Here is a 23,684-nt window from a genome sequence, read left to right as displayed (position 1 = left end):
GGGGAGGGGGCTATGTCATAAGCCCTCAAAGTTCCAGAATGGGGTGGAAATAGCAGCCATATTGGTCAGGGAGAAATCCAAACCAGTCTAATTGGAATGAATGTCAGTAGAGGCATAATCTTGATTTTACTGAAGCAGAGAAATTAAAAAATTGTATAATAGAATTATTGTCAACCTAAAATATTGTCAATAATCATAAATACAGTTTATATGGGCTTTATACCAATTTTCTGTATAAATAGCCTCTGAAATATATGTATATATTCGGGGCTCCCGGGTTGCGCAGTGGTGTAAGGCACTGCATCTCAGTGCAAGAGGCGTCACTACAGTCCCTGTTTCAAATCTAGGCTGTATCACATCCGGCCGTGATTGGGAGTCCCATAGGGCGGCGCACAATTGGCCCAGTGTCATCTGGGTTTGGCTGGGGTAGGCCGTCATTGTAAATAAGAATTTGTTCTTAACTTGCCTAGTTAAATGAAGGTTGTATTTTTGAGACCATAAATGTCTCAAAAAATATTAATTGGAAAGCTGAGAGTGCTATTATATAATATCAGTACTTGTTACATTTACAACTTTGCTAAGTCCTATCATCAACTGATTTCAGCCAGTGTATGGCTGTGAATTGACTACATTGTTTGAATGGAATGTAGGCATATTGGCAGTTAATTTGAGAAAATGTATAGAATCATTCCTCTAAAACTGTCTGGCTAGCTAGCTAACAAACAGTGCCAAAATATTATTCAAATTCATTATTTTACACAATATCTTATCACAGCATACCATGGTTGACCAACTCCATGACCAAAATGGCTGACATTTATCCAATAAGAAGGTTCATGTCCACTCTAGTATTCTGATTCCTAATTCTATTGGGCCAACCTCAAGGGGGCCCCCAACACCAACATTTACACCAATAAATCTAAATCTATATATATATATATACATTTTTGGGGTTGGGTGCCCCCAAAGCCTGTGGGCCCCCCACCTTGCATGGGCTGCGGGGGTTTGTGGTACGCCAGTGACCCCCCCCCCCCCCCCCCCCCCCCCCCCCCACTCCGTTGGTTGTGCATGTTGATCTGCCCTGTACAGAGCTCACGTGTGGCCGGTTGTGCATTTTTCCTAGTCTGCTCTGTACAGAGATTCAAACATACATGGCTTGAGAGATGCGGTCGCCAATCGAGTGTGTGTAGCTAGCTACTTAGTTAAAATATCAACAGTACTGCCACAGCAGCATAACCTTTGATTAATACTTGATAACACTTGATTTAGCCTACATCATCATCAATATTCGGTCTGGTTGGCTGATACGTGCAGCAGAGAGAGACAGAAAGACATAGAGGTAAAAGTAAAAGAAATCGAGCTAGCTAGCTAACTAGCAGATTTACATGAATCATCAACATCAATGATCAGCTGATAGCCCACCCTCTTTTCCCCATGTCAATCATGTTTTTAGGAGGCACTGTAAATAGATTGCTTAAGATTTGTGATGATGAGTGAGTGTGTTGTTGCATAAATAAATAAGCCTACTGCAGGGGCAGTGTCACAGTATCGTGATGTTTTGCAGCAGGTGTGCAGATTAAATTCTATATGTCCATTTGTATCTTGAACAACCTGATATAATTTCATATACCGGTTTGTGAAACATTTCAGGTTTGCCAATAGGTCCCCCCACCACCTCAGCCCCGGGTCACACCAAAACCAACTGCCTGGTCCCTCCGCTCCTCTTACCCACCATCCCACTGGCTTATCCCTACAGACCAGCACAACTCTGAGTCATCCCAGTCACACTCCTGTAGTAAAAACAGACCACCACCCAGGTAAATGACATCTACCAACTACAGGCACATCAAATATGTTCATCTATTAGGTGCTAATGTACTAAATTGAAGATATCCTTCCCTGGAATGTCAAAAGTGACAGCAGATCAGGTCAGTAATGCGTCCCAGAGTTCTGCATAGGATTACACCTGCACCTACAGGAGGGCGTAGCTTATTGACTGTGGAAATGTGGCTGCGGAAAGAAAACAATGGTACAATTCCTGAGGGAAATTCCTGCTCTGAAATGAGAGTTACTGTTGGTTTTATTGTGTGAAAGTCTATTAAAGAAGTGTGTGGGTGGTTTGACATTCTGTTTTGACAGATACTCTCAGATATAGGATGATCATGGCTTAATGCTATTTGTTGTGCAGCAGGTGGCTGATGTTTTTCTATTTAGGAAAAAAGAAGCAGCTTTACTCTCTAGATCATAGCTTAAAATAGATTGCACATTTTCCCCACTGGACTTGCCAGCAGTGCTTGATGTTGCCAAGGTGTTCATGCTGTGCACCGTTTCTATTGTTTTAATAAGAACAATGCTTCAAACTACTCAAAAGTACAGTTCTGTAGTATCAGATGAGTAATAGTGCTTCCATAAGGTGCCATGGTGGATGTAAGGGTTCATAGAACTACAACTGAGTATTCTACCTTTTATCTATACCAGATTTATTTGTGCATACGAATATCAAGATATGAAGCCAATGTGCTTGTGGGAAGAAGTAACAATGAAGGAAGATGAAAAGAGGGAAACACCAGAGAAGGAAAACAGATTCTTCGGTCTCCCCTTCATCTATTCATAAAATGTAAATAACTAGATGTACCTGTTATTTTCCTCCGCAGGTTTTAGTGGTCAGATCCAAATGGTGTACTCTCCATCATACAACAATGATACACGCAAATCCACCAAGCAGACCAACTCCTGTCACCTGATGCAAACCCCAGTGTTTGATGACAGCTTTGCTCCAACATTTACCACTCAGAATGGACTAGACATCTCCCAAAGAGCTCTGCCGTCTGGGCTCACAGGTAATGAAGAGACAAAGTACAATTACAGTACAGTACGGATCAACGTGCATTCATTCGCATCTATCGTATAACAATGACTCCCTGTGTGTGTGCTGCATCCACAGTATACGACCTGCAAGGTGCGTCACAGGATCTGCCGGCGCCAGTGATGTCAGAGGACGCTTATCTACATGTCAGCGCGGTGGACCGTTGCTCTAGCCAGCTCTCCTGTATTTACACTGAGGGTTGATGTCAACAAATCTATCCACTTCTTAAGGCAGATACTTTCTATAATATTCCTACAACAACCCTATTGTTCTTCAGCTCCATGCTCACTGACATTGACCTGAGTGTGATGCCCCTATTGGGTGAGAACTGTAGACAAGAGGGGACATACAGTAGATTGAATTAATTAAATGGGCAAAATGAACATATACATATCACTTATTAACTGATACTATTCAATCGACATTGTTTTCATAATGGCAAGTCATATGGTCATATGTATCATAAAAACTATTCTGAGATCCTTACTTTTGAAGTCTGCAAGATGCTGTCTTCATTCAAGTGAGTATCATCCACAGGAGGCTGCTGAGGGGAGAACGGCTCATAATAATGGCCGGGAAGGGAGCAAATGGAATGGCATCAACCACCTGGAAACCATGTGTTTGATATATTTGTTACCATCCCGCCAATTCCGATCCAGTCATTACCACAAGCCCGTTCTCCCCAATTAAGGTGCCACCAACCTCCTGCGGTATCATTGGATGTCAGAGTCTAAGCCCACAATGAAATATGCCTCCTAAAGATTGTGTTGTACTGAAAAAAATGTCACTTCTGTGGATGCCTATGGCCTTGAGCTTTGGAGGATTTTTTATGTTTACATTAGTTGAATGCATTTGTTCTACAGTTGGATCGAAATATTGTCCCTCCTATTATGCAATTACTGTAGATACCATAAAAAGCACATGAAAGGCACATTCTTTTGTTTTTAAAACGTGTTAGTAGCATATGAATTATACTGAACAAAAATATAAACACCATGTAAACTGTTGGTCCCATGTTTCATAGGCTGAAATAAAAGATCAGAGAAATTTTCCATACGCACAAAAAGCTTATTTCTCTCAAATAAATGTTGTGCACAAATTTGTTTACATCCCTGTTAGTGAGCATTTCTCCTTTACCAAGATAATCAATCCACCTGACTGGTGTGGCATTTCAAGAAGCTGATTAAACAGCATGATTATTACACAGGTCTTCAATTGTCTACCATAAGCCGTCTCCAACATTGTTTTAGAGCAGGGTTTCCCAGAATCGGTCCTGGGGCCCCCCCTGGGTGCACGTTTTGTTTTTTGCCCCTAACACTACACAGCTGATTCAAATAATCATAGCTTGATGATGAGTTGGTTTTTTGAATGAGCTGTGTAGTGCTAGGGCAATAACCAAAACGTGCACCCGCGGGGGGCTCCAAGGACCGAAAATTTGGCAGTACGTCCAACCGGCCTCACAACCGCAAACCACGTGTAACCACGCCGGCCCAGGACCTCCACATCCGGCTTCTTCACCTGCGGGATCGTCTGAGACCAGCCACCCGGAGAGCTGATGAAACTGGGTTTGCACAACCAAAGAATTCCTGCACAAACTGTCAGAAACCGTCTCAGGGAAGCTCATCTGAGTGCTCGTCGTCCTCACCAGTGGACAAATGCTCACCTTCAATGGCCACTGGCATGCTGGAGAAGTGTGCTCTTCACAGATTAATCCCAGTTTCAACTCTACCCGGCAGATGGCAAGGATGGCAAGGGTCGCAAGGATCTGTACACAATTCCTGTAAGCTGAAAATGTCCCAGTTCTTCCGTGGCCTGCATACTCACCAGACATACAGTATCACCCATTGAGCATGGTTGGGATGCTCTGGATCAACGTGTACGATAGTGTGTTCCAGTTCCCGGGAATATCCAGCAACTTCGCACAGCCATTGAAGAGGAGTGGGACAACATTCCACAGGTCACAATCAACAGCCTGATCAACTCTATGCGAGGCAAATGGTGGTCACACCAGATACTGACTGGTTTTATGATCCATGCCCTACCTTTTTTTTGTTTAAAGGTATCTGTGACCAACAGATGCATATCTGTATTCTCAGTCATGTGAAATCCATACAGTAGATTAGGGCCTAATTTATTTATTTCAAATTGACTGATTTCCTTATATGAACTGTAACTCAGTAACATCTTTGAAATTGTTTCATGTTGCGTTTATATTTTTGTTCAGTGTAATTAATGTTCTTGGATAAATCAAAGTTCTTTTGTGCAAAATATATTAGAGAAATCTAACCTGAATTGTGTGTGTTTTTCTGCTTGTCAGATTAATTAAATGTTTTAATGACTGAGCCTAGAGAAAATTGAGGTGGCTGTACGAAGGCATGTCTGTACTATTGTACATAATTGTGTAAGAAGGGGAAAAAAAAGTGGCGTAGGTAGATGATTATGAAACACTGACTGTTAATTTGGACCTCAACAATAGAAAATATCTAGAGTGTAAATTACATGTAATTAATTACAAAGTAATGTGTATTACAAAAGTAACCTTAGTTTACTTTTTTCCTAGCTGGCTCTGAAAATGCCCATTATTGATTGGATGGACTAAAGCAATTATTTGTACCTTTTAAAGGTTAAACTGAAACATTCGAATGGCATCGATGGACCATATTTAGAAATAAACTCCAAAAAGTCTCTTATAGTAATGTCTAATAGGTTCACTATCTGTATCTGTGAACTGTTAGGCTAATGAAATTATGTATAGCCTTTCACTAAAACACAAGATTTTACATGATCTGGCTGTAGCTTCAAGTTATAAATTGGCTTAAAAATTACATATTCACTAATATCTCTGTTTATATGGTGTGTGTGGTCTGTGTGTGTTTGAGTGTGTGTGTGTGTGTGAGAGAGAGAGAGAGAGAGAGGCGGGGGGGGGGTGGGGGGGGGGGGGGTGGGGGGGGGGGGGGTGGATGGATGGTTGCCTCCTTTCTTTGTTATCTCAACCACTCTTTATCACCTATTGGTGCATGGTAGTCCCGCCTTGGGAAATAACCTGATTCAATGAACTAATGCGATTATTAATGCTGTTTGCCATGTTGTATTGTGCGCATAATGAAACATTCTAAGATATTTCTAATGCCATTTTTCATACATTTGAAGACTTATTGAACCAAGAATAGTGTGATCAATCCACCCTAATGTGATGATGTTCTGAGTAAATGAAAGATGAAAGATTCACTAACGTTATACTGACGTTAATTCATTTTTATACCGCTTATAATACTAAGCAGTTTTTCTTTTATAATAATTGTTTTCTTCTTATCAGGAGCACTTACATCCATTTATCAAATAAACCTTAATATGCATCCTTCCGACGCTCCCTCATCGCAGCTCCTCCTACAGAATATTCCGTTAGGTTGCGCCGGGTGAGTTTTATAGCAACTGTTGCCCAGTGAGGCAGCGCCATAGTCACCGTAGTCCTGGCGACTGTAACCCACCAACAACAACAACCTCTCGTTCCATCATTGCCACCTCCACCATCCTCACTTCATCCTCATCAACCAGTCCTCAGCCCAGGTTTGAATATACTTACTATTTCTACCAGCATCTGTTTTCTCGATTCTTCGCCAAAGCATTTTACTTTATATATTAAATGTCTAGCTTGCTAGTTTTGTCATGAGCAAGTTAATGTCTGCCCTCCTTTATTAGCTACATGGTTAACGATAGATAGCTGATCTGATGTTAGGTGTTATTTCCTTCCAGTATTTGTTAACGTTGTTAGAAGAAAGCAATGTGCTTAACGTTATCTGCGAAAGTAAACTTGGCTACCTAATGAACCAGGCTGTTCATTAGGTAGCCAAAAAAAGGATGTTTCTGTTAGTTAGCTATTCTACCCGAGTTTGCTGTGCTGTTCGTCGGCCGTCCAATGACAGCTAACGCTAGATAGCTAGCACGATAGCCAACACACGCTATCTACGGTAGCTAAGTTAGCAACGCAACTAACGTTAGCTAACGTTACAGAGCAGGTGTCTGATGTATGTGTGTCGTTCAATGACCGCTAACTTCCTGGTGTGATGTTGGTGGCTGTCAAGATACCTCACATTTTCAATAATATTATACAAGATATAACTACTTGCATGTTGAATAAATTCTAACTAGTACCATCTTCATTCAGCAATTGCTAATTGAGGTTAGCAGTAGCTTCTCCCTTTTGTCTTGGCTAGCCAGCTAGTTTCCTTTGTAGCTAACGTTAGCTTTACGAAGCAGGTGCCACAAAGGCTTCGTTAGCTAGCTAACACTGTTAGCGAGAGCGGCTAGCCAAACTAGCTACTTTAGCTAAACCTTCAATTTGTATTGATCTCAGGTCTTTACCCTTTAACCAGCTAGTTTCATAAATTATATCCCATCTAGCTAGGTGGCCAGTTTGAAATGCCTATGGCAGGGTGCATTAGCTAGCTAACATTTTTGAAGCTGATACAAAAAGTAAAAGCAATAATAGCTGTCACATTGACATTTAGCTACAGTTGCGTGTGTGTCTCAGAGAGATATGTACTTTTGAGCAGGTAGAAGAGTGAAGTAGAGACTGTCATCTTAAAGACAGACATAATAAATGCAGCAGTCATCTGGCTGTCATAGGGCAATTCCATGGTAACTGAATTAAGCCGAGACTTCCATCTTTTACTTTAAAATGTATGCCATCAAAAACCATTTCAAAGTTTAACAAATCGAACGACTCTATGCAGGACTACTTTGAACAATATACACAAAATCATATTTTTTTTCTGCGACCATATTTTCCAAAAACGTTGTAAATATCTGCCCCGAATTAAGAGGCAAAGATGTCTGCAGGAAGAATTGGGTGTCCGTTATGACATGACACCTTGGGCTCTATTTAACGACCCTAACTCAATGGTAAGCACTGGCGGTAGACCTATAGGTCCTGTGGTGTGCCAGAAATATTTTAGCTATTTTCACAGGTGGAATTATGAGTGCAATAGCTGGTTGTGGTGCGAAAGGGCTGGGTTTTGATGAATAAACCTGTACACTCACTTGCCAATCAACGCAACACGTTCCATGGCTTAATACTGCAGGCATTTGTCTCAAGTTCTGTAGGTTATTGACATTTGCATTGTGATCAACTCCAATTCAACTGGGTGCATGGAATATTCATCTCCTGGTCCCTTGTGGATTGAAACTGCAGTTTATTAAATAGCATAGGCTACAGTAATGAGTAATAGACACAGTAAAAATTAAAACAATCCAGTGTTTGCTCAATAGCCTATGTTTGGAGTGTTGCAGTCAACATTGCTATATATAGGGAGTAGAAAATAACATGGCTAAATACAGGGAGTACCAGTACCGAGTCGCTGTGCAGGGAGGGGTACGACATATTTGAGTTAGCTATGTACTGTACATATAGGTAGCGGTAAAGTGACAACACAACAGGATAGATAATAGACAGTAGCAGCAGCGTATGTGGTGAGTGTGAAAATTTGTGAGTGTGGCGCATCAGTGTGCATGTTATGTGTGTGTGGGCATATGTAGTGTGTGTGTGTTGGGGTGTAAGTACTGTACAGTCCAGCGTGTGTACAGTCCAGTGTGTGTGCATAGTCGGTGCAAGAGAGTTAATGCAAAAAAAGAGTCAATGCAGGTAGTCCGGGTCGCCATTTGATTAGCTTTTTAGCAGTATTGTTTAGAAGTCTTATGGCTTGGGGGTAGAAGCTGTTCAGGGTCCTGTTGGTTCCAGACTTGGGTGCATTGGTAAAGCTTGCTGTGCGGTAGCAGAGAACAGTCTGTGGCTAGGGTAGCTGGAGTCTTTGACCATTTCTTGCTGCTTCCTCTGACACAGCCTGGTATACAGATCCTGGATGGCAGGGAGCATGGCCCCAGTGATGTACTGGGCCAAACACACTACCCTCTGTAGCACCTTGCGGTCGGATGTCAAGCAGTTGCCAAAGCAAGCGGTGATGCAGCCATTCAAGATGCTCTCGATGGTGCAGCTGTATACCTTTTTTAGTATCTGAGGGCATTTGGCATGGGCCCTCAGGGGCCCCCATGCTGTGGGTCAGCGTAACGGATGTGTTGTTGCCTACCCTCCCCAACTGGAGGCGGTCCGTCAGGAAGTCTAGGATCCAGTTGCAGAGGGAGGTGTTTAGTCCCAGGGACATTAGCTTAGGGATGAGCTTCGATGGCACTATGGTGTTGAACGCTAATCTGTAGTCAATCAACAGCATTCTCACGTAGGTGCTCCTTTTGTCCAGGTGGGAAAGGGCAGTGTGGAGTGCAATAGAAATTGCATCATCTGTGTATCTGTTGGAGCGGAATGGGAATTGGAGTGGGTCCAAGGTCTCTGGGATGATAGTGTTGATGTGAGCCATGACCAGCCTTTCAGAGCATTTCATGGATTCAGATGTGAGTGCTGCAGGATGATAGTCTTTTAGACAGGTTACCTTGGCGTTCTTGGGCACAGGGACTATGGTAGACTGCTTGAAATATGTAGGTATCACAGACTGGGCCATGGAGAGGTTGAAAGCCTGGGCTCGAACCAGCATCTGAAGTGATGCAGTGCCTTAGACGGCTGCGCCAGTCGGGGGGCCAAGTGAGCTGATGTTAGACAGGTAAATTGCCGAACCTGGCATTAGGGCTGGAAAATGCCAGTGCGCTCATTTTAACATCATGAAATTGCAAAGTAACGTGTGTTTGACACTAGTGGGTCCTTAAAGCCAGCTGAAAATGGAGCCATTTGAGTTCGAAAAATCTCTTTTGGTTATTGAACTACAGTAAGTGAAGTTTATTTACAGCCAGTAATAGAATTACATCGTGGGTCCCTGATCTGTACTACACAGAAATGAATAATTATGGATATGCATGTCATTCTCTTCATGGTGATGTAACCTGAATACGTACACAAAGGTAGAAATATGCAACATCCTCCTTTGCATATACCATATGGGTGTTATTCTACACACCGACTATTATTCTAATGAGCTCCACCCCAAACAAGACCACATTTGGTTGGTCTGGACCGGACCAAATCTGAAACATCATAGATGTCTGTTTCACAAGTTTGGATATGACAGTACAATAGAGCACAGTAGAGTACTACAGCACATCACAGAGTAGAGTATAGTTCAGTACATTATACTGTACTCTTCTTTAGTGTGGTCTACTGTACTAAACTCTGCTGTACTGAACTGTACTCTATTTTTCTGTGCTGTGCTGTGAAACATAGATGTCTATGATTGGTTCTGATTTGGTCCGGTCACGAATCATGGTCCAGACGGGACCAAAAACATCCGTGGACAGTGAAATCAAGGCCATGGCGGACTGACCAAATTTCAACTACTTTTCAACATCCATGGACGTTCTGTGTTGGCTGGTGCTCAGTGGGTGGGGATGCTGGTTAGAGTAAATAGAGAGAGAGGGGACTCATGGGTAGGTAACATTGAGGGGTCTACATACAATACACAAACAGGACTGACGGAGCCTAGTGTTGCAATGTTGTTTTTTTGTCACAAAAGGGTGGATCCTTGTTATACGCTCCGTCATTTGACCCAGTTTGAGACTTGAGACTCTACTTTGAGACTCTACTTTGAGACTCTACTTTGAGACTCTACAATTGAGACTCTACTTGTCATTCCTTGCGAAGACTGAGTGGCAGTATTGAGTCAGTTTTGCAATGGAAGTCGCACCCCTGTGTGTCAATCACATACTTTCCGGTATCCCTTCTGGTATAAACACAGAAGAGATGGATGTTCTGCTTCTTCGTTCTACTACTTGCAACCTATCTTTTTTGTGCTTTTTATTTCGAGATTTGCTAAGGGCAGTTATTTCTATGTTTAGTTTGGAGTAGCATCTGTGCGAGCTGGTGAGACAATACGAGAACGTTTACAACCCTTTGATGCGGTTGTATTCGCACAAGCAAGCAAAAGACAACAGCTGGAGGGAGATATCACGGAATTTGAACACCGGTACTGATATCAAAGAAACATGGAGAAAGATTCAGTCAGACAACTGGATTGGCTTCGTGTTCACGTGAAGCATCATCAGACAGACAACAATATGCCAGATACGGTATGTACTCGTCATGCAGCCGAGTCCTTTTGTGCAGTCAGTGTGTGTGTTTGTGATCTTATGTTTAGCAGACCTTGTTAGAACATGTGAAATCAGCTATTTTCTGGATGGGCAAAATTGTGAGTGGGAAATGTTCAGTGCCTGTGTTATCATGATGGTTAACAGGGCTAGTTCAAACACAGTGGTGTGTGTGTGTGTGTGTGTGTGTGTGTGTGTGTGTGTGTGTGTGTGTGTGTGTGTGTGTGTGTGTGTGTGTGTGTGTGTGTGTGTGTGTGTGTGTGTGTGTGTGTGTGTGTGTGTGTGTGTGTGTGTGTGTGTGTGTGTGTGTGTGTGTGTGTGTGTTAATTATATTGAGATGTTTATGAAATCATTTCTTTTGGGTAAACATTTTAACTCAAAGGAGTCCATGGAGATGGTTTAAGATTGCATTCATTGTATTCACCATCTGCTTTTGTGGTGTTTTGGACAGTCCAGAGATGGAGCTGAGCCCTGAGGGACCCATCTACAGGTGGCTCATCGCCCCTTGATTCATCATCTCTCCGGCTAGCAAAGACCCGTGCTCTCTGCCCTGCAAGTCCATCAACCTCCATCCCATCTCCCCGGCTCAGCTCCAAAGGCCGGAAGAGGAAGACCGCTGAGGATCCTTTGGACACGGACATTATGCAGCGCGTGGATGACTGCAGCAGGAGTTACAGAAACAGCAGCCGTGTCCAGCAAAGGCTGTCTACGACGTCATGGTATCAGGGATTGGTGTCTATTTCTACTGATCAACGTCTCTTGTTTGTCTCACTCCAAAAACGATTGTGCTTTTTTCCCCATTCTTATTCATACGTTAGGGTGGTTGGTAATTTACCGTTTTCTTTAGACTTATTTCCTCATTCATGTGTTACTGGTGTTTGCAACGCCAGGGTTGTGGGTTCGATTCCGACGGGGGACCAGTACGGGGGAAAAATATATCATATTTTTATTATTTATTTTTTACAAGATATCATAAGGTGAATGCACCAATTTGTAAGTCGCTCTGGATAAGAGCGTCTGCTAAATGACTTAAATGTAAATGTAAAAAATGTATGAAATGTATGCATTCACTACTGTAAGTCGCTCTGGATAAGAGTGTCTGCTAAATGACTCAAATGTAAAATGTAAAAAAAGTCTTATTTCCCCTTTTCATCACACTTCACCTGTTTTTACATTGCACTATTTTCTTCATGTGATAGTAAATACATATCTAAAAGGTCTGCAAATGTATTTGTCTGGTTATTTGTACTTATACTGAACAAGTATGTAAATGCAACATGAGTTACAGTTCATATAAGGAAATCAGTCAATTGAAATAAATTCAATAGGCCCTAATCTATGGATTTCACATGACTGGGCAGGGGCTCAGCCATGTGTGGGCCTGGGAGGGCATAGGGCACCCACTGGGGACCCAGGCATAGCCAATCAATTTGTTTTTTCCCCACAAAAGAGCTTTATTACAGACAGAAATACTCCTCAGTTTCATCAGCTGGGCGAGTGGCTGGTCTCAGACAATCCCACAGGTGAAGAAGCCGGATGTGGAGGTCCTGTGCTGGCGTGGTTACACGTGGTCTGCGGTTGGGAGAGTGGTTGGACGTACTGACAAATTCTCTAAAATGGTGTTGGAAGCAGCTTATGGTAGAGAAATGAACATACAATTCTCTGGTAGACATTCCTGCAGTCAGCATGCCAATTGCCCGCTCCCTCAACTTAAGACATCTGTTGCATTGTTGTGACACAACTGCACATTTTAGTGGCCTTTTATTGTCCCCCAGCACAAGGTGCACCTGTGTAATGATCATGCTGTTTAATCAGCTTCTTGATATGCCACACCTGTCAGGATTACCTTGGCAAAGGAGAAATGCTCACTAACAGGGATGTAAACCAAATTTGAGAGAGAAATAAAGTTTTTGTGCATGTGGAACATTTCTGGGAGCTTTTATTTCAGCTCATGAAACATGGTACCAACACTTTGCATGTTACGTTTATATTTTTGTTCAGTATATATTATAAAATATTACTGTTTTGAATCAGTCACTCAGTAAACTTGTACTGCTATGTAGATGAGGTCTTGGGGGGTCTGTCCTTATTATCTACAGCTGGACACTCACCCATGTGCCAAAGCAGGACGGTCTCCATTGAAAGGCCACTACACATGACCATGTACAGATTAAGTTAATGTCTCAAGGGTCTAGCCTGGGCAATTATTTTCCATGGAGGGCCACATTAGAATATATTTTTGCCATCGTGGGACAGAATCCTATTACAGGATTATACATGTGTATGACTGTGCTGACATTTATCTACTGTAAATCACATCCAGATATACTACTTATTAAAATGTTTTAACATGCACAGAAATAAACCACAATGTTCTCCTTTTGGTAGGTATTTTCATTATTTAACATGCAATGAACTACAGAGGGAAAGTACACTGTGCATTCAGCACCACGGACAGAACTCTTGTTTATGCACAAAATCACAGAGAGCTCAACATTTACATTTAAACTATTCAATCAGTGTGAGGAGTGAAGTCTCTGATGGGCATTGACTAGAGCAGGGAAGTCAGGTATAGTTTCTGACGTTGCTATGCGTCGGATTTCTGAGAGGTGAGAATCAGTAAGAGATGATCTGTGCCTTGACTCGTTATATTTCATCACTGAAAATGTCTGTTCACATACATAGGTTGACCCAAACATCTTCTGAGCATGACTCCTAATCTTTGGAGAGTTTTGTTAATCGAGAGATGCATAGAACCTTGCCAGTGACATTGTTTTGAATAGTTCTCCAATAACTGCACCAGACTGAAGATCGATAAACTCACGTTGCAGGTCAGTGGGAGCGTTATCCCGCTGACCTGCAAGGTCCTAAACGATATCATAACCGCCATCGACAAGAGACAGTACTGTGCAGCTGTATTCATCGACCTGTCAATTACCACATTCTTATCGGCAGACTCAACAGCCTTGGTTTCTCAAATGACTGCCTCGCCTGGTTCACCAACTACTTCTCAGACAGAGTTCAGTGTGTCAAATCGGAGGGCCTGTTGTCCGGACCTCTGGCAGTCTCTATGGGGGTGCCACAGGGTTCAATTCTCGGGCCGACTCTTTTCTCTGTATACATCAATGATGTCGCTCTTGCTGCTGGTGATTCTCTGATCCACCTCTACGCAGACGACACCATTCTGTATACTTCTGGCCCTTCTTTGGACACTGTGTTAACTAACCTCCAGACGAGCTTCAATGCCATACAACTTTCCTTCCATGGTCTCCAACTGCTCTTAAATGCAAGTAAAACTAAATGCATGTTTTAAAACCGATCGCTGCCCACACCTGCTCGCCCGTCCAGCATCACTACTCTGGACGGTTCTGACTTAGAATATGTGGACTACAAATACCTAGGTGTCTGGTTAGACTGTAAACTCTCCTTCCAGACTCACAATAAGCATCTCCAATCCAAAATTAAATCTAGAATCGGCTTCTTATTTCGCAGCAAAGCATCCTTCACTCATGCTGCCAAACATACCCTCGTAAAACTGACTACAAAATAGCCTCCAAACACTCTACTCAGCAAATTGGATGCAGTCTATCACAGTGCCATCCGTTTTGTCACCAAAGCCCCATATACTACCCACCACTGCGACCTGTATGCTCTCGTTGGCTGGCCCTCACTTCATATTCGCCGCCAAACCCACTGGCTCCAGGTCATCTATAAGTCTTTGCTAGGTAAAGCCCCACCTTATCTCAGCTCACTGGTCACCATAGCAGCACCCACCCGTAGCACGCGCTCCAGAAGGTATATTTTGCTGGTCACTCCCAAAGCCAATTCCTCTTTTGGCCACCTTTCCTTCCAGTTCTCTGCTGCCAATGACTGGAACGAATTGCAAAAATCACTGAAGCTGGAGACCCATATCTCCCTCACTAACTTTAAGCACCAGCTGTCAGAGCAGCTCACCGATCACTGCACCTGTACATAGCCCATCTGTAAATAGCCCATCCAACTTCCAACTTCCTCATCCCCATACTGTTATTTTTATTATTTTTTGCTCCTTTGCACCCCAGTATCTCTACTTGCACATTCATCTTTTGCACGTCTATCACTCCAGTGTTTAATTGCTAAATTGTAATTATTTCGCCACTATGGCCTATTTATTGCCTACCTCCCTTATCTTACCTCATTTGCCCACACTCTGTATATAAACTTTTTCTCTATTGTGTTATTGACTGTATGTTTGTTTATTCCATGTGTAACTCTGTGTTGTTGTTTGTGTCGCACTGCTTTGCTTTATCTTGGCCAGGTCGCAGTTGTAAATGAGAACTTGTTCTCAACTAGCCTACCTGGTTAAATAAAGGTCACACACCACACACTGACAAAAAGTTATTTTGTTGGCATTTACGTATGTCCCCATTACCAGTAAAACATAATCAAAACCTATTTATTTCACTACTTGCTGTGCTGTTTCGTTATTCATTTGTTCAGTTGTTATTTTCTCAACCAGGATTTCATCATACATGTCAAGCAGTGAAGTTTCAGCTGTCTGTCCTTGGCCTCTTCCTCGGTGTGCACTGTCACTGTGTCCGTTTCCATCTTGTCCAGCTGTGTATGGAACATTTCACGTAAACCCTGTTTCTTGTCTGCATCGAAGTAGCGGCCCTTGTACCTAGCATCGAGCATGGTGGCGACACAGTAAAGAGGCTCAGAGAGAATGCCACCGAATCGCTTGTTCACTGCCTCGAGTACTTTTGTACGTTTTAACCCCATGGTCTGTGTCGGCAGTTTTGTTGAGCAGGCATTTCAGTCCATGACAGGGGGTATCACATCTGCTGCTGACGCAGTTTATGAGCTTATTTCTCCAGTCAGTTGTTCGAATGGCGCTAGGAGTGTGTTCATGTTTCAAACATGTTCTCAAATGCCATTGAAATGGCAGTAGCGGTATGAGAACCAGCACATTCTTGAGCATGCAATATGGCTTTCCTCACTACGAAATCCTTGTCGACCCACTGTGCTGTCAGACTCGGCATGCTCATGGGGCTGACATCGCTGGTCCAAATGTCAGTCGTGAAGCTAATAGCAGTGACACCCATAGCAAGTAGCTCATTGATGTACGTTTCAACAATACTGTGTAACTCAGGTAGGGCAACATCTGAAAAATAGTGTGTACCGCGGCTTGACCAGTCGGCGAAAGCCAACATCAGAGGACGGTTGATTGTCAAGGGCAATGAATTCCATTATCTTGCCGTTAATGGATTTCGACTTTGAGTTGTCTCGCTGAAATGTTCTTACTCTTTCAAATGACTGCTCGACTTGAACTTGTTTAGTTGTTGGAAGTGCGCGCTTAGCATTTTTCTGCTTTTGTTCTGTGTAGCGCTGTATTTTTCGTGGTGTCATTACATCATCTACTTATGTTATAGGTATGCACGTCAGCTTTGACATCGGTTTGGCACATTGGCGTTAAACTAATCATCGGGCAGCTGCCGATGTTGGCATTTTTAGCTAATATCGTCCGATTCCGATATGCTCACCGATTATATCATGCATCCCTAGTTCAAAGCACGCAGCAGCGATGTATACGTCTCTAATAGTGTCAGAAGGTGGGTGAGATTGTTGGCTTCTACTTGGCGGGTCAGGAGCAGGAATTTTCCCTTGAAGGCTTTGACAAGGCTGTACATCTGATGTGCAAAAAGGCCCTTCCCTTGTAGTTTGGAATTCAGTTAATTCATGAGGGCCATGATGTCCACAGTGAAGGCAAAATCAGCCAACCATTCTTTGTCTTGCAGTTGAGGGAAATCCACATATTTTCCTTTCATTTGCAAAAACTCAGCAATCTCCGACTTCAGTTCCCACTCCCTTTTAAGCACCTTCCCCAAACTCAGCCATCTCACGTTTGTGTGGTAAGGGAGATCTGCATGACCCGACTCTGTCTCTTCCAACAGTGAGACAAATTGCCTGTGGTTTAAAGATTTTGCTCTTATGAAGTTTACCACTTTAGTGACTATGTCCACAACATGTCTCATTTTCAGAACACATTTACAGAGCAGCTCCTGATGAATAAATGCAATGCAGGAAAATAATTTTCTGTTCTGGGTTCAGCTCAGCTACCTGATCTGGTATCCTTTTCAAAAGGCCAACGTTTTTTCCTGTCAAGTTTGGCACCCATCAGTGGTCACACTGGATAACTTTTCAAAACTCAGTCCCAGCTTTGCCACACACTTATTAACCTCCTCAAATAAACATTTCCCCGTGGTTGTGCTCTTCATTGACTGCACTGAAGCAAGCTCCTCTGTAATTTCAAAGTCTGGGGATCTGGGGATCTGGGGTTCATGGGGTTCATGGGGTTCTGGGGTTCATGGGGTTTTGCCTCTTAAGAATATCAACAACTGCGTCGTGTCACATGCACCACTGCTCTCATCCAGGGCCAAGGAGAAATAGGTGAAATCCTTTACCTTGTCTTTCAATCGACGTTCCATGTTCTCTGTGATGCGCTCAACACGCTGTGTCACTGAAAATATTTCCCTTTCAAGACGAACAAACAGCTCTTTCTTGTCGGGGCAAAGTATTGCTGCAGAGTCAAATAAACATTCTTCAATGAATTGCCCTCAGCAAATGGCTTGCTATGTTTAGAAATGTTGTGGGACAGTACATAGCTAGCTCTCGCAATTCCATTGTTTGCTGAATGCAGTTTTGTGAAAAGTTCTTGCTGCTTTTGCAACTGAGAAAGCAACTCTTTCGATGCACTTGCCCTCTGCTCAGAAGACATTTACATTTACATTTACATTTAAGTCATTTAGCAGACGCTCTTATCCAGAGCGACTTACAAATTGGTGCATTCACCTTATGATATCCAGTGGAACAACCACTTTACAATAGTGCATCTAAATCTTTTAAGGGGGGGGGGTTATAAGGATTACTTTATCCTATCCTAGGTATTCCTTAAAGAGGTGGGGTTTCAGGTGTCTCCGGAAGGTGGTGATTGACTCCGCTGTCCTGGCGTCGTGAGGGAGCTTATTCCACCATTGGGGTGCCAGAGCAGCGAACAGTTTTGACTGGGCTGAGCGGGAACTGTGCTTCCTCAGAGGTAGGGGGGCCAGCAGGCCAGAGGTGGATGAACGCAGTGCCCTTGTTTGGGTGTAGGGCCTGATCAAAGCCTGAAGGTATGGAGGTGCCGTTCCCTTCACAGCTCCGTAGGCAATCACCATGGTCTTGTAGCGGATGCGAGCTTCAACTGGAAGCCAGTGGAGAGAGCGGAGGAGCGGGGTGGCGTGAGAGAACTTGGGAAGGTTGAACACCAGACGGGCTGCGGCGTTCTGGATGAGTTGTAGGGGTTTAATGGCTAAGGCAGGGAGCCCAGCCAACAGCGAGTTGCAGTAATCCAGACGGGAGATGACAAGTGCCTGGATTAGGACCTGCGCCGCTTCCTGTGTGAGGCAGGGTGGTACTCTGCGAATGTTGTAGAGCATGAACCTACAGGATCGGGTCACCGCCTTGATGTTAGTGGAGAACGACAGGGTGTTGTCCAGGATCACGCCAAGGTTCTTAGCACTCTGGGAGGAGGACACAAGGGAGTTGTCAACCGTGATGGCGAGATCATGGAACGGGCAGTCCTTCCCCGGGAGGAAGAGCAGCTCCGTCTTGCCGAGGTTCAGCTTGAGGTGGTGATCCGTCATCCACACTGATATGTCTGACAGACATGCAGAGATGCGATTCGCCGCCTGGTTATCAGAAGGGGGAAAGGAGAAGATTAATTGTGTGTCATCTGCATAGCAATGATAGGAGAGACCATGTGAGGATATGACAGAGCCAAGTGACTTGGTATATAGCGAGAATAGGAGAGGGCCTAGAACAGAGCCCTGGGGGACACCAGTGGTGAGAGCGCATGGTGCGGAGACAGATTCTCGCCACGCCACCTGGTAGGAGCGACCTGTCAGGTAGGACGCAATCCAAGCGTGGGCCGCGCCGGAGATGCCCAACTCGGAGAGGGTGGAGAGGAGGATCTGATGGTTCACAGTATATAAGACATATTCCTATATTTCTCTGCATGCTTCGTCTGGAAGTGTCGGGACAAGTTGTAGTCTTTCAAGACAGCAATGCTCTCTTTGCACACTAAGCACACAGCTTTCCCTGATACCTCAATAAAGAAATATTTCGATGTCCACTCTTGCTGGAACACCCTACATTCATTGTCTACTTTCCTTTTTTTTTTTTCTTTTTTAAAAAACGTATTTTTGCGCAATTTCTAGCTAGCTACTATTTGTAACTGATGTGTGTGTGTGTGTGTGTGTGTGTGTGTGTGTGTGTGTGTGTGTGTGTGTGTGTGTGTGTGTGTGTGTGTGTATGTGTGTGTCAGCCTGTCAGTCACTGTCTGTCCTGTGCAGTTGTTATTTATAAGTGCCTTCAAAATAAATGTCCCAATTTTTTGGCAAATTTGATTTAACTAGGCAATTCAGTTAAGAACACATTTTTATTTACAATGATGGCCTACCAAAAGGCAAAAGACCTCCTACGGGGACGGGGGCTGGGATTAAACATTTAAAATAAATAACATATAAATGTAGGACAAAACACACATCACGACAAGAGAGACAACACAACACTACATAAAGAGAGACCTAAGACAACAACATAGCAACACATGACAACACGGCATGGTAGCAACACAACATGACAACAACACGGTAGCAAAACCAATATGGTAGCACCACAAAACATGGTACAAACATTATTGGGCACAGACAACAGCACAAATGGCAAGAAGGTAGAGACAACAATGCATCACGCGAAGCAGCCACAACTGTCATTAAGAGTGGCCATGATTGAGTCTTTGAATGAAGAGATTGTGATAAAACTGTCCAGTTTGAGTGTTTGTTGCAGCTCGTTCCAGTTGCTAGCTGCAGCGAACTGAAAAGACGAGCGACCCAGGGAAGTGTGTGCTTTGGGGACCTTTAACAGAATGTGACTGGCAGAACGGGTGTTGTATGTGATAATGAGGGCTGCAGTAGATATCTCAGATAGGGGGGAGTGAGGCCTAAGAGGGTTTTATAAATAAGCATCAACCAGTGGGTCTTGCGATGGGTATACAGAGATGACCAGTTTACAGAGGAGTATAGAGTGCAGTGATGTGTCCTATAAGGAGCATTGGTGGCAAATCTGATGGCCGAATGGTAAAGACATCTAGCCGCTCGAGAGCACCCTTACCTTTCGATCTATAAATGATGTCTCCGTAATCTAGCTTGGGTAGGATGGTCATCTGAATCAGGGTTAGTTTGGCAGCTGGGGTGAAAGAGGAGCATTACGATAGAGGAAACCAAGTCTAGATTTAACTTTAGCCTGCAGCTTTGATATGTGCTGAGAGAAGGACAGTGCACCGTCTAGCCATACTCCAAAGTACTTGTATGAGGCGACTATCTCGAGCTCTAAAACCTCAGAGGTAGTAATCACACTTATGGGGAGAGGGGCATTCTTCTTACCAAACCACATGACCTTTGTTTCGGAGGTGTTCAGAACAAGGTTAAGGGTAGAGAAAGCTTGCTGGACATTAAGAAAGCTTTGTTGTAGAGCTTTTAACACAAAATCCGGGGAGGGGCCAGCTGAGTATAAGACTGTATCATCTGCATATAAATGGATGAGAGAGCTTCCTACTGCCTGAGCTATGGTATTGTAATTTGAGTAACAAATACGTTTTTCAAAACTTTACGGTCGCAAATGATTTGATCTGAGTTTTAATCACTTAATAATTCATAAACAGAAATGTATATCAGTAAAAACACTAGGCCTATAACTAATTGGTAGGTCTACGTTGTTACTTCTGTGAATGTATATTATTCTCCCTCCTTATGAGAGAAATTAGAAAATATCTTTAAAGATATGTGCTTTTGGTAAACTTACAGAAGTCCAATCATTTGTCCAAAATGAAATACAAGTGTTGATATTAGTTGGCAGGGTTATTTTTACTTCAACATCATTGTTTTGATGTATTACCTTATTAATACTTTTTTTTTGTAGATGTTTTGGAAGAACCCTTTTCCATCTGTTTGACCAGAAATCAAAGCCATACATTTTTAAGATGGAAAATGTTATAAAAATGTATCAATGCCTTTTATTTCCACAAAATATAGACTCTTCGCTTTCATTTGACACCCAATTAGAGATGTTTCTATGAACTTCACATGTTGGTGCTCATGGGTCCTTTTACATGGAAATGTATCACATTCCTTTCATTGACAATGTAACATTAGACTAATATTAGTTTACTGTTGTTTGGCAGATCAAAAAACAAACTGAACCTGATAATGACAGGTTTGTTTATTTATTACTGGTGTGGTGGGGTAGGTAGTTGATAGGCTAGTAAAAGTGGAAGTGGAACCACTCCGATTCTGCTGCATTTTGGACTCACTGATCCAACAAAACTGAGGAAATCTGCACATTTCAAAGCCTGGATTTCTGTATTTTACAGACAATTTATGGCACAGAATACAAACTTCATAACTTTTGAATATTACACACAAACATACTCTAACAGAGGTTTCCAGCTGTCATTTCGTAAGGCCTACATTTTCTGTCCCTCCATAAAAATGGAGCGCAGTATGGAATCGCTGGAATAATGAAAGACACGACAGTCAGATTCTCAAAGTGTGAATGATTATTATTATTACTGGAATAGGCTGGATGGCTTGTAATAATTATCAGGGCCATATCCCTGTCGGCCTCTCCACTAAAACATCATTAAAATGGCTTTGGACACCCTTTTTTACTCTCTTAAACCTCTGCAATTTGCATTAAATGTTATGAATCTGCAGTATGGAAATATCCTAGGCTTCCTAAACAGAATGCCGGTTTGGTGTTTGCTCAGTCAAGACAGGTGTGTAAACCTACTGCCCAGATTAAATTATGCTTTCCTCTCATGCTACCCCTTACAGACATATATCTTTTTTTACTTCATAAATTATACATTATTTCATTGTTTTAAAGCAAATTGTCAATGAAAGTGTTGAGACACATGGATCTCTACATATGATCAGTTTCCTCCTAGTGGTTTTGTGGCTCTTATGGCCTCTTGGCTGACTATAGATGGATTTGGACCCCTCTTATGGCCTCTCGGATGACTATAGATGGATTTGGACCCCTCTTATGGCCTCTCGGATGACTATAGATGGATTTGGACCCCTCTTATGGCCTCTCGGATGACTATAGATGGATTTGGAACCCTCTTATGGACTCTTGGCTGACTATAGATGGATTTGGACCCCTCTTATGGCCTCTCGGATGACTATAGATGGATTTGGACCCCTCTTATGGCCTCTCGGATGACTATAGATGGATTTGGACCCCTCTTATGGCCTCTTGGATGACTATAGATAGATTTGGACCCCTCTTATGGCCTCTCGGATGACTATAGATAGATTTGGACCCCTCTTATGGCCTCTCGGATGACTATAGATAGATTTGGACCCCTCTTATGGCCTCTTGGATGAGGAAGGAAAAAGCTCCAGGGTTGTTGTGAGGAAGGAAAAGCTCCATGGTTCTCTGTGTTGCATCATCATTCTCTACAGTCAGGTCCACTGGGTGTTCTCTGCAGCCAGCCGCAGCCCTCTGTTCCCACCTAGGGGAGAGGAACAGGTGTGTGTCGAGAGGGGGAGGTGGAAGGGGGGACAGGTGCACAGTGGGTCTTAGTGGGACTCCTGACCACCTAGGCTAATTGTTTTTGAGCCACCCTAAGTCTTTCCCTGACAAACATGCCAAGAAATGACTGGTATATATGTAGGTAGGCTATAGGCCCACCAAGCTTGCAATTAGGCTAGATGTGACCATTTCCATGGTTACTGCAAGTTTATATGGGTAGCATCTCACAATAAAGTTGTTTCAATCTGTCACTCCATATTCCACTGAATTTGTGTGGACCATGATGCGATAAGACACATAGCAGGCCTCAATCCCAAATGAACGGAACAGACTGGCAACATCTGGAAAATAAGCTAATGATTTTAACTGAAATGTATTAGCTTAATGATTATTTGCACAGCTTGATTTTAGTTCAAATAAGTTATTGCTGTGATATGAGGACTCCAGTTCTAAACCGTGAGCATTTGAAGGTCTGTCTATTGACACTATTGATGTTTTGCATTGTAAAAAGAGGACCTAGGCCAGGGATGGATAACTGGTGGCCCCCCTTTTGTAGGCCCATGGATAAATTCCCCCACCCCCCCACAAATATATGTGTGTATACACTACCGGTCAAAAGTTTTAGAACACCTACTCATTCAAGGGTTTATCTTTATTTGGACTATTTTCTACATTGTAGAATAATAGTGAAGACATCAAAACTATGAAATAACACATATGGAATCATGTAGTAACCAAAAAAGTGTTCAGAAAATATTTGAGATTCTTCAAATAGCCACCCGTTGCTATTTAACACTTTGTTTTGGTTACTACATGATTCCATGTGTGTTATTTCCTAGTTTTGATGTCTTCACTATTATTCTACAATGTAGAAAATAGTAAAAATAAAGAAAATCCCTTGAATGAGTAGGTCTGTCCAAACTTTTGACTGATTGTGTGTGTGTGTGTGTGTGTCATATATATATATTTATTTATTTATTTATTTATTTATTTATTTATTTTTAGGACTCAGTTGGGTCTCGACTTAAGTGTTGAGTTAGAATAGTAGAATATACAAGGTGCAATTTTTAAGTGTTTGTGCATCAGCAGTTTTTATCTTGTCGGTCACTGACAGTAACTC

The 23,684-nt window shown here is 42.8% G+C and overlaps 2 protein-coding genes and 1 pseudogene across 5 annotated transcripts in view; 2 read left to right on the top strand and 1 right to left on the bottom strand.

Moving 5' to 3' along the window:
- glis3 (GLIS family zinc finger 3) overlaps nt 1–3,918 on the top strand; it is a 34,969-nt gene extending 31,051 nt beyond the window's left edge. The window contains exons 9-11 of the mRNA XM_014129971.3: nt 1,651–1,817; nt 2,655–2,840; nt 2,945–3,918. Of these exons, the coding sequence (XP_013985446.1) occupies nt 1,651–1,817; nt 2,655–2,840; nt 2,945–3,069 (478 nt within the window). The 3' untranslated portion in view covers nt 3,070–3,918. The remainder of the gene's footprint in view (nt 1–1,650; nt 1,818–2,654; nt 2,841–2,944) is intronic.
- A 2,370-nt stretch (nt 3,919–6,288) lies between these two features.
- Nucleotides 6,289–23,684, top strand: part of rfx3 (regulatory factor X, 3 (influences HLA class II expression)) — a 66,399-nt gene continuing 49,003 nt past the window's right edge. For all 4 annotated transcript variants that reach the window (XM_014129960.3, XM_014129952.3, XM_045689750.2 and 1 more), the window contains exon 1: nt 6,289–6,433. The gene's annotated coding sequence lies outside the window, so the exon portion shown is untranslated. The remainder of the gene's footprint in view (nt 6,434–23,684) is intronic.
- LOC145851868 (general transcription factor II-I repeat domain-containing protein 2B-like) lies at nt 16,208–17,092 on the bottom strand (annotated as a pseudogene).

Source organism: Salmo salar, chromosome 01, assembly GCF_965601325.2.
Source record: "Salmo salar chromosome 01, fSalSal1, whole genome shotgun sequence".
In the NCBI taxonomy this organism is placed as follows: domain Eukaryota; kingdom Metazoa; phylum Chordata; class Actinopteri; order Salmoniformes; family Salmonidae; genus Salmo; species Salmo salar.
This window is presented reverse-complemented; position numbering and strand designations above follow the sequence as displayed.